Here is a 10,834-nt window from a genome sequence, read left to right as displayed (position 1 = left end):
GTCGTTCGAGGGTGGAACATCGACTATAATACCACTTCTTATTTCACTTCGTCGAGAAAGCAAAGAAGAAATAAAAAAGAAAAAAGGAAAGAGAAGGAAGAGCACACGACAAGCTGCGCGCGATAAACAATCTACAACTGTTCTTCGCGAAGAAAACAGACACACTGCCGTTACCCGGTTCGCCGGCGCGATATCGAAATGGCGAGGCTGATTCCTCCGGAACGGTGGTACGGGAATAGATTCCGTTTTCAAGGATAACGAAAATGTTAAGCGTATGCAAAAATATACGCGTTACCTCACCGCACCGAGAACCAGTCTCTCCTACGCAAGGTTAACGACTGATTTATTTATTTCCCCTCCCCCCTTGATTTCGTTTCTCCGTTTACCCCCCTCGCCGTATACAATGCTCGCTCGTACGCGTCTTCGTAACGCGCGCAATCTCTACCATTTGTAATTATTGTTACACCGCGAAGAATAAATTATTCTTGTTTCTAACGTTTCTTGGTTCTCTATTCTCTATTTCTATCCCTCCTCGATACGTAACGGCGTTTTGTATTATATGGGGGGTAGTTTCGTACAATTTTTCTTCGTCTATGAAGAAACAATTGAAGCACACTGAAAATCGATAAATTCGTATCTTGTGCAGTATAGTTCAATGAGATCGTACATCAGCTTTTTGAATGTAATCTTTTGTTTAGTTTCTAAACACGAAATTAATCGAGACAAATATTTCTCTCGATGGAATTCTTTTTTCCATCGAAATGGCGTCTCTTTGATAAGAAACGGTGAGTTTTTTTCGGTTTAGTCGTTTTTTCGTAAGGTATTCAAACTTGAATCTTAATTTAACGAAAGAAGAAGGAAGGTTTATTTTTTGCTCCGAAATTACCAGACTACCTCCTTGAACGAACATTCTAGGCCCACTTGCAACAGGTTTATTATCGTTTGGTTAATCGTGTTATTTATCATTATAGTTCGTTATTATGCGAATTATTTGAACGTTCGTTGAAACGCGTTCTCCACGTTCTCGCGAACGAAGAAAGATAGCAACGCAGCTGCAAGACCCGTGGCGTGACTGTCGCAGCCGAAATCCGTTTCTCTCGATGCTCTTCGAACAATGCGCAATTGGTCGTCGGGAGATCTGTCGTCGAGGGAAGAATTTTCTTAATTAGGTTTCAGATTTTATTCGAGCTTCTTCGTTCTCGTGTGGAAAAAAGTGGACCGGAAAAAAAGGAAACATTGGAATGGTTGTATTGAATGTAACATACTCTGTAAAAGAAATGAAATAAAAACGTGAAAGTGGCCTCTTATCGAGAATACATACCCGAACGAACTGAAACAGCTGTTAGGATGCGGCCAGCCCAATACTAATTGCTCGTAGTGTTCGCCAGTGAACTCGAGAAAGCCCTCCATCCCGCACAGAAGAACTTGGAACACGAAAAAAATATACAAGGTGCTTATTTTATCTCGATTACAAAAAAAATCGATCGATTTCGACACGTGTGTATTTTATCTCGACTATAAAAAAAAATCGATCGATTTCGATACGTGTGTATTTAATCTTGACTACAAAAAACAAAAATCGATCGATTTCGACACGTGTGTATTTTATCTCGACTACAAAAAAACAAAAATCGATCAATTTCGACACGTGTGAAATGTAAAACGTCTTTTTAATCAAGAATTTTCTTTTACCTTGCTCCATCGTTAAATCAGGGGTGTTGTAAGGGAATCCAGCCGCCTCTATATCGAGTAAATCTTGAAGAATAACGGAACAGTATGAAACAATCAAATCGGTGGGTAGATCGCCTAACAGTCCCGTCTGAAATGAATCGAAACTGGTATCTTCTTTTTCTTGAGAATACTCCGAAAAAAATATTGGCTTGTTCGGAAAGTTACTTCGTTTTTTTTTATGAAAATGAAACACGATTTTTTTAGAGTATGTAAACGTTTTATTGAATTGTACTGTGGCGGCATTACCCACGCTTGCCACCAGAGGGAAACTCACCACCAACCGTTTCCCGCAAGTTCCCGTACCTGCTCCGATCGCTATATATACGACCTCTTACCGATCTTCCAATGTCCCGGCGTATAAGGCAGGGCCTGCTAGGATGCCTTACTGACGAGTCCACTAGCAGGCCCGGGATGAAACGCTTATCCCCACTCCTTTTCCTATTTCCGTTCTCTCCTATCTTAAACATCTTCAAACCGCCGCCAAAGTACATTCTCCATTTTGGAAAACGAAATCACTTTCCGAACAGAGCAATATAATAGAAGATCACGTGGATCACGAACCGCCCTGGCCACCTGAACGATCAACAATCTGTGAGCGAGAGGGTATCCTCTGGTGTAGTCGCGTCTCTTCAATATCTCGACGCATGTATCGGGTAATCGATAACGCGAGTTTAATTTGTTCCGAGCGATTTCACCGAGACATCGATCGCTCTCCTCTTCCCGCGGCGTTCCTTGCATTATCAGATTATCGCGGACATCTCGACGCGTCAATCCTGGAGTTGGTCTCTTCTTACCCAGTACGCCATTTTGCCAGACGATCGAGTGCATCCACAGACCGGGATCGTTCAACGTTTCGTGCACTGAAATCGATCGAGTTTAATTCCGGGAAGAAGATCGCGATTATGGTAGAGCTAACAGTATCCGATAGGAAGGGGTACAAAGTGTTCGTATAATGGAACAATCATTCTTGCAAAGTTTATGTACTCGAATGGAAACGAAGAGAATTGACAGTGTGTTTAATTATTTGTGTACAAGGTATTTGTGTAATGGAATCATTCTTGCAAAGTTTGTTTAATCGAATGGAAACGAAGAGAATTGACAGTGTGTTTAATTATTTATGTAAAAGGTATTTGTGTAATGGAATCATTCTTGCAAAGTTTATTTAATCGAATGGAAACGAAGAGAATTGACAGTGTGTTTAATTATTTATGTAGAAGGTATTTGTGTAATGGAATCATTCTTGCAAAGTTTATTTAATCGAATGGAAACGAAGAGAATTGACAGTGTGTTTAATTATTTATGTACAAGGTATTTGTATAATGGAACTATCATTCTTGCAAAGTTTATTTAATCGAATGGAAACGAAAAGAATTGACAGTGTGTTTAATTATGTATATACAAAGTGTTCATAGGATGGAACAATCGTTCTTTCAAAGTTCATTTACTCGAATAGAAACGAAGAGAATTGACAGTGTGTTTAAATATTTAAAGACCCATTGTAACAGCTGTATTACGTAAACAACCGTACGTTGAAGTATTCGAAAACAAGAGATCTACTGCACATTGTTGTTAAATTTGCTTACACGATCGAACATCATTGTTCTCTGGAACGATGTTATCCACCAGGTACCTTCGAGTCGAATCGCAGAGTCTCAGAATTTCCACGAGTATCTCCCAGTGATCGTTTCCAAGGTAGCGAGAGTTTTCGTGCAGAAGCGTGGCTGCAATATTGGCTGTGATAAACGTAGATAATTAGAAATATTTTTATCGATTCTTTAACGGTTGATTCTTTGTTACACAATGCGAGGAACAGACGCGAATATCCCTGAATGTACTTAAATCGATGTTCTTTGGATAACGAATGCACGCACAAAGTGAAAATATTATTTTTCTTTTAAATTTAATCGAGAATTTTAACTACGTTTACCTTCGACGATAGTAACGGAGAACGTGACGTCCACGTTCATTTGACGAGGCCTACGGTGTATGTAATCGACTACCTCGTAGAGCGTTGTTAACTTTTCCTCTGCAATCGATGAGAACATTTTTATTCGAAACTTTACCCCAGTCATCGATTACTATAAGTGCGCGCGTACTGGATCGATTTCAAATATACTTTCCCGACGACGAAACCGAGAAAACTTTACTATCGTCTTATTTCGAGTTGTAAAATTTCCCTGGCTCCATTTGTACCAGGTATGTTTCGCTACGTTGGTGTACGAGTAGTATAAAATAAAACAAACTTGTATTAATAAAATAAAATTCTATTGATAAAATGAAACTTCTATTAATCAAATAAGCTTTTGTTAATAAAATAAAACTTCTATTAATAAAATAAAACTTCTATTAATAAAATAAGCTTCTATTAATAAAATGAAATTGTATCACTAAAATAAACTTGTATTAATAAAATAAACTTGTATCAATAAAATAAAACTTCTATTAATATAATAAGCTTCTATTAATAAAATAAACTCGTATCAATAAAATAAAACTTCTATTAATAAAATAAAACTTCTATTAATAAAATAAGCTTCTATTAATAGAATAAAACTTCTATCAATAAAATAAGGTTCTATTAATAAAATGAAATTATATCACTAAAATAAACTTGTATTAATAAAATAAACTTGTATCAATAAAATATACTTCTATTAATATAATAAGCTTCTATTAATAAAATAAACTCGTATCAATAAAATAAAACTTCTATTAATATAATAAGCTTCTATTAATAAAATAAACTCGTATCGCTAAAATAAACTTGTTATAATAAAATAAACATCTATAAATAAAATAAACATCTATTAATAAAATAAGCTTCTATTAATAAAATAAATTCGTATCAATAAAATAAAACTTTTATTAATAAAATAAACTTGCATCGATAAAATGAACTTCGTATTGGACAAATCGTTACGTTCATGGTTCCCCCAAAAAAAAACGAGACGAAGAGTTCCAACAAATGGCTCCTTGGTGCAGTCTCACCGAAATCCTCGGGTACGAGCTTTCCACAGGTCCACGGCGAGAAACCGCAGAGAAGTATAATCACCGAAGTGCTCGCGAACCCCCGAAGTATATCCATGCGACCCTTACGCGAACCCAAAGAAGCCGATCTTCGACTTCGCGGAGACTTTATACCGACGACCCCACACCGCGCCCCACCCACGGCACGAACTTAACGAAATTGATAGGGAAACGGTGTCTCTTTGTCACGCGCCCCCGGAAACGCGACGGCCACTTTTTCTTCATCGAGGATCGCACGTGTCGGATCCCGGTCATCCATCTTTCAAGAGCAAATTTCTCCAACCGACCCCGCGATTCTTTTGCGGTTATTTGACTCAGGCAGACGCAACACTATCGAACGCAAAACATCGATATCTTTCTTTTTTCTTTTATTCGTTCAATGATACCTATTTACAACCACGTATTGAATTTTATATCGAGGAAGGAACAAAATTTGTACAAACGATGAACGAAGGATGGAAATAACGTGAATTGTTCAGCTGGAAGGAAAAGATCGTTTAAATAACGCTGTGGAATTTTTGAAGATGTAGGATGTACAAAATTTGAACTTTATTCAATTCTAATTATTAGGACTAGAGAAATTTGCAAGATTTGGAAATTCGAGTAGAGTAAGAGGGGGCTTATATTTTTTATACAAGTTGATATAATTTGATGAAAATTGTGTATAAGTATCGTTAAAAATGTGTACTTTTAATGTGCGTACGAAACATTTTTAGTAGACATTGCGTGTTGTTGGAAAAAATTCTCAAACATCGGCTTCTTTTTCAATCGTAAAGGTGGTGTTCTCCCTTAACGATCGAATAGAAGCAATCTCTTCGGTGTCGTATTTGTGCACGCGCTATTTGTGTTTGGTTATCGAATGTGTTCGATAGAGAAGCATTCAGGTTTTACAATAACGGTCCCCGAGTGACAATATTTTCTCTTTACCGATAATTTGTTGAATTTTACCGAAAACTGTTCGATTTATACAGGAAAGAATTTGAAATAGGAAATTGTGTTCCTAAATAACGAATTCAACCGCAGTTGTCAAAAAGATCCGTATCTTTCAACGATATATAATGCAAATATGTTGCAGAGTATTTTTACGAATTAATTGTTTTCAATTGATCAAAAACAAGGGTAAAAATTTAAAAAATCGATATGAAAAGATTGCGTCGTTCGATTCGAAATCGTTGCGCGATCATTCGATCCATAAAAAATGTAAAATGACTTGCGATATTGTTCAATTTTCACATTGATAAAATTCGTATCAGAATTTAGAAACAGTCTGGATGAAAGGGGTTCATGTAGTCTCCCGAAATGCACGCTGACATTCCGTGGCTCAACTTGGCGCATTTTCCTGTCCTCCTCCGTGTCTGAAACCAAAATCGTTTTACATTTTTACCATCAATTTGTTCATCGTAGTACAGTTGAGTTTGTATCGCATAATCCGAATAAATTCGTTTGTCGAACGAAACTTACGATTTGATACTCTATGCGACACGATTTCTCCCCTCTGACGTTTGAATTCTCTTGCATCGTTTCGCTCTAAAATTCAACAAACACGAAAAGAAACGTATGAAAGATCTGTGAAACGAAAATCGTTTACGATTTAGATGAGTGATTACCGCGTCAGGGAAATTATGGGTCATGATCACAGGACTTTGTACACTGCTCGTTGATTCAGCCGACTCTACCATTCTTGAATCGAATCCCGTCGAAAGTTCCAAAAATGTAACGAAGAGAACGAAGTGGACGAAGCACGATGTCCTAAAAAAATGTCGTCGAGTATTTCAACGACGTACATTGAAAGGAAAAACTTCACTTATCGAATACTCGCCCTTCGAAACTGCTCAAATTGTGTACGAAACACTTTCGAATCCTGTACGAACACTGTTTCGTATAAAAAAATGTTCACGTATATTGTAAACGACTCGAGTGAAACATTGATAACGGAAGTCTTCGTTGACTAATCGAACGGTGAATATTTGGATATATTTATACAACAACCAATGAAGACTTTCGTTCCAACTATACCGAAGAGAATTACATATGTATCAAGTGGATTGTTTCGAGATGCACTGGAAAATGGAAAACAACTTACATGCTAATATCAATTCCTAAATTCCTTTTCGACGATGCCGAGGATCAGATATTTTAAGGAGCAACGCTCTACTGGCGTTGTTTTAACCGTAATGATCTTTTATAGTGGTCGTGAAGCCAACAAATTTCTACTAGATTGGAAAAGGGTTTCGTTCTCCGGAAGGAGATTCTAATCGTTTTTGAAACATACAGATTGCGACACGCTAACATTTGTTCTATATTCGATTCGAATTACTTTATTTCGAAGAATGCAACGAATGCAATATAAGAATGCAACGAATGCAACATAAGAATGCAACGAATGCAACATAAGAATGCAACGAATTTAATTAAAGTTTGCTATTTGTGTTTCTCACTTACGGAACAAAAATATAAATACGTTTTTATGCGTAATTTATGTACAGAGATAAACTTTAGAGGCATGAATAATACATATTATTGTATATGTATTATCTTCTTCGATATGGTACCTAAGAATTCGCAAGGAATGTCATAGTAGAAACAAACGATGAAATAAACTGTTTAGCTATGATTATTAGGAATAATTGATTTTATACGTAAACCTTGTTTTAGGTTTATTATGAAGGTCACGAACAAAGACATCTACTTCGAATTATTTCGAATGGTTTGACACTAACTTTGATAAGATGAAATTATACAAGAAGTACAGTGCTTAATAAAACAATTTTTAATTACAACATATGATTCTAATCGTGTCTTTCGTTTATAATTAACCCGAGGAGATTATTTCACTATTTTAGGCATCCTGTATAATCTCTTTGCTCCAAGATTTGATTTTATCTTAATTCTCCCTTTACTTCATTAGCATAAAATTCCATAAATATTATAAAGTACAGACTAATCGTAAAAATACTTTTATAAAAATGATTTCAAAGATTATATGTTAAATTTCAGGAAATAAAGTATCATTTCCCTAAAGTGACATAGGAATAAAACAATTTATATAAATAATCTTCCTTCACTTTATATGATCAATAACATCGAATATAACTGTTTACATTCGATGAACAATTGATAATTAGAAACGCTTATAAACAATGGGAATTGTATCAATAATACATTATTTATAATAAATGGTAAGAAATCCAGTTCTACAAAGTATTTAAAAACATTTTTTATTATAAATTTTCATTAATCTATTTACGATCATTATTTGTTTTTTATTTTTATTATCACCAGCCTTTTATAAACAGTTGTAAATACTTACATAAGATAAATTATTTATACATACAATTTCAGTAACAAAAATAATTACAATTCTAAAAAACTGTACTTTAATCCTAATAATATATACATTGTTACAAACTTTAAATGTATTTGACTTTATTGCACTTTAATAGAACCCATTTAATGTAATCGTCAGTCTCAAACTTATAACTTTGAGTAAAAAAAAAAAGATCATGTTCTGTAATAGTGTTTAACTAAGTGAATACAAAATTATTATATGTATAATATAGCATAGCAAATAAAGATACAGTATACTTGAGTGTCTTGTGCTAAATAAGGTATTGGCACAATATGGTAAATGTAAATAAAAATGATTTATAATCATTTTCTTAGCCTACACAATTCCAATGCAATATTTGTCTATAATTGAAAGTAGCAACAGAACGTAATACAAATGTTAACAATACCCTTTTATCTTTAATATGCTTAGCCTGCATATAATGAAAAATAAACAACTATTTATATTTTTCATAATAACCTAAAATCTTCTTCCACTACCTAAAATATATATAAAGTGACCTAAACCCTTAATCACAAACTATGTTGATCCACGTTCTAAAATTCATCTTCATAGGGAAATCTATAAGCAATTGAGACAAGGACTATGATCAGCAAGATCGGGAGACGTAATCTTGATTGCCATCCAAGTTTGAGCATAAAGATCAAAGTACGGTGAAATGTACCACCATTTCCCAGCAGAGCTGTTAATGTCATTGTTTTGATAATTGTTGCAATCATATAAGGAGTAATTTTTGTCTCTGCTATTGACGTTGAAAGTTAACTGTTTGACAGTTAACTAGCGTTACCCACGTCTTGAAACAACTGGTTTTATACACCGGTTTAACCTGTACAAAATCATATATTTGTAAAAATTATTAATTCTTCCATAGATTGTCATTACTTCTTATTCAAAGGTTCAATGAATAAATATTGTTCAACAAGTCTGTACAAGTGATTATCAAAATGATCGATTACCACATTTTGATTAAGCGAAATAAGTTTTAAAATGAGAGAGATGACACCGATAATAAATTAAATGTTGTACCCTACTTCCTGGAGTTATTTGTGGATAAAATATTGCTTCGTTGAGGTTAAATTTGATAAAACCTCGATACTGTTTGTCGACGGTATCATTTCAGATAACTCAATTTTTGAAGTAATTAATAAAACTTATTCTCTGCACTGATTAACGCTTTTATAAAGGGATTATTACAAAATTCTTACAGTACAACTGTTAATGATTTACACGAATCTATACGTGACAAATATCCTCTTCCAGTACGGTTAATTTGCAGTATCGATATATAATCGATTATTCGATACAAACCTTCAAAATTCAAAATAAAGAGCGCGAAAATTCCAACTAATTTTTTGAAAAAACGTTGTTTTTTACTTACATATTTTTTAAATAATAGTTTGCTAACTTAAATAAAGTATTAATGTCGAAATGTATTTAAAAATTTAATGAATATAAAATTCATTTAAAATGTATATAAAATAAAAATAAACAAAAACGCAAAAAGATTTCTACCTTTAGGTTAAATTTCAGAGTTGACAACTGACATCGTCGGAAACATTTAAACGAATTTGAATAAGTGCGGCAGGTTTGTCTTGCCTCATTGGTTATAAAATCAGTTGTTACGAGCAGAGCCAATGTCATTGTATTTAATAATCGTTGACGGCTTGTGGTAGGGTCAGATCAGATTTACCGGGAAAAGCTTTACGAGGCGCATGGTAAAGGAAATTTGGTGATGGGGGAAAAATAACGGGTGTCCTATTATATTGTGTGTTTAGAACAAAGCCTAAGATCTAAGGTTAGGTTATGTTAGTTTAGAGATATGAGCAACATTTATCTTATACATTTGAAATTTAAATTCGGTTTTAGTGCGAAGTTTGTGAATTATTGTAAATTATTGTTGTCAGCAATTTCGATAAGACATCAGGTAAGATAACTTTTGAATATTCATGCATGAGTTTAAATTTTAAAAAAGAATGTTTTTAAATAAGTGTTTCTTTACTTATGAAATCGTTCATTTTTTCAATAGCTTCTTTTTGAAATTTGTGTACACACATTATATTTTAAATTATTTTATAAATACATATGTAGGTAATAACACGGCTGAAGGATAACCAAGCTCAAACAATATTATTGCTAGTAGCACCATGGATATTGAAGTTAGAGTAGGTGACAAATAAAATGTATGTTTAATGTTGATGCACGAGTTTAAAAGTTCAAGAAAGAACAAATTTTCAAGTAATCAATATTTTATTAATGGATATTGAAGGCAGCATGGGTTCAGCATGTGCAAAGAAGATGACTAGAGAAAGATTCATTGAATCTTGGTTGAAGGATTTCTCCTTCTTATTGTGAGTAGCTTAATGCGAGAGAAATCCTTTTCCAGGAAATGTTTAATATGTAAAAAGACCTTAAAAGCAGACAAAGCTAATTCGCAGACACAGACATATTATTTCTAATGTACATCGGTTTAACCCAAAACTGTACAAAACAAATTACACGATACAATAGTACCAGATGATACAGAAGAAAGTGGTAGTGATAATTAGTATTTATTTATATTTTTTACACGTATAACTTGTATAATCTTGTATATACATATATCATTTTGTATATACTTTTATGTACATTGTATGTGGATTTTTGTATATATATATATATATATATATATATATATATTTTCTTGTGAATGTTTAGTATGTATTCATATGTTTCTGTATATTTTTCGTT

General features: G+C 33.8%; 2 protein-coding genes and 2 long non-coding RNA genes across 9 annotated transcripts in view; 1 reads left to right on the top strand and 3 right to left on the bottom strand.

The window, feature by feature from the left end:
- Positions 1 to 412: 412 nt before the first annotated feature.
- Positions 413 to 5,844, bottom strand: LOC143148450 (UPF0764 protein C16orf89 homolog). Of its 2 annotated transcripts, none has more exons than XM_076314786.1 (7): positions 4,615 to 5,844; positions 3,659 to 3,757; positions 3,315 to 3,464; positions 2,293 to 2,591; positions 1,693 to 1,819; positions 1,322 to 1,424; positions 413 to 1,138 (listed from the first exon to the last, which is right to left on the bottom strand). In XM_076314786.1, exons 2-7 carry the CDS (start codon positions 3,696 to 3,698, stop codon positions 988 to 990), a joined length of 870 nt encoding a protein of 289 aa, XP_076170901.1. In that variant the 5' UTR covers positions 3,699 to 3,757; positions 4,615 to 5,844; the 3' UTR covers positions 413 to 987. The 2 variants fall into 2 exon arrangements, with proteins under 2 accessions (XP_076170901.1, XP_076170900.1); XM_076314785.1 differs by having other exon boundaries at positions 4,720 to 5,844.
- Positions 5,845 to 5,972: 128 nt separating this feature from the next.
- Positions 5,973 to 10,834, bottom strand: part of LOC143148447 (casein kinase I) — a 49,582-nt gene continuing 44,720 nt past the window's right edge. Inside the window, exons 9-10 of the mRNA XM_076314773.1 lie at positions 6,220 to 6,285; positions 5,973 to 6,113 (exon numbers count right to left, since the gene is read on the bottom strand). Of these exons, the coding sequence (XP_076170888.1) occupies positions 6,231 to 6,285 (55 nt within the window). The 3' untranslated portion in view covers positions 5,973 to 6,113; positions 6,220 to 6,230. The remainder of the gene's footprint in view (positions 6,114 to 6,219; positions 6,286 to 10,834) is intronic.
- LOC143148456 (uncharacterized) lies at positions 8,113 to 9,996 on the bottom strand. Of its 4 annotated transcripts, none has more exons than XR_012992481.1 (2): positions 9,620 to 9,996; positions 8,113 to 8,933 (listed from the first exon to the last, which is right to left on the bottom strand). It is a non-coding gene; the product is annotated as an uncharacterized LOC143148456 (long non-coding RNA). The 4 variants fall into 4 exon arrangements; XR_012992484.1 differs by lacking the exon at positions 9,620 to 9,996 and adding an exon at positions 9,313 to 9,343 and having other exon boundaries at positions 8,116 to 8,933; XR_012992483.1 differs by lacking the exon at positions 9,620 to 9,996 and adding an exon at positions 9,139 to 9,361 and having other exon boundaries at positions 8,117 to 8,933.
- On the top strand, positions 9,757 to 10,827 carry LOC143148457 (uncharacterized). Of its 2 annotated transcripts, XR_012992486.1 has the most exons (3): positions 9,757 to 10,031; positions 10,196 to 10,287; positions 10,374 to 10,827. It is a non-coding gene; the product is annotated as an uncharacterized LOC143148457 (long non-coding RNA). The 2 variants fall into 2 exon arrangements; XR_012992485.1 differs by having other exon boundaries at positions 9,765 to 10,031; positions 10,196 to 10,770.

This window comes from Ptiloglossa arizonensis, chromosome 6 (assembly GCF_051014685.1).
Source record: "Ptiloglossa arizonensis isolate GNS036 chromosome 6, iyPtiAriz1_principal, whole genome shotgun sequence".
Lineage (NCBI taxonomy): Eukaryota > Metazoa > Arthropoda > Insecta > Hymenoptera > Colletidae > Ptiloglossa > Ptiloglossa arizonensis.
The sequence above is the reverse complement of the archived record's forward strand: the minus strand, read 5'-3'. Positions and strand labels throughout refer to the sequence as shown.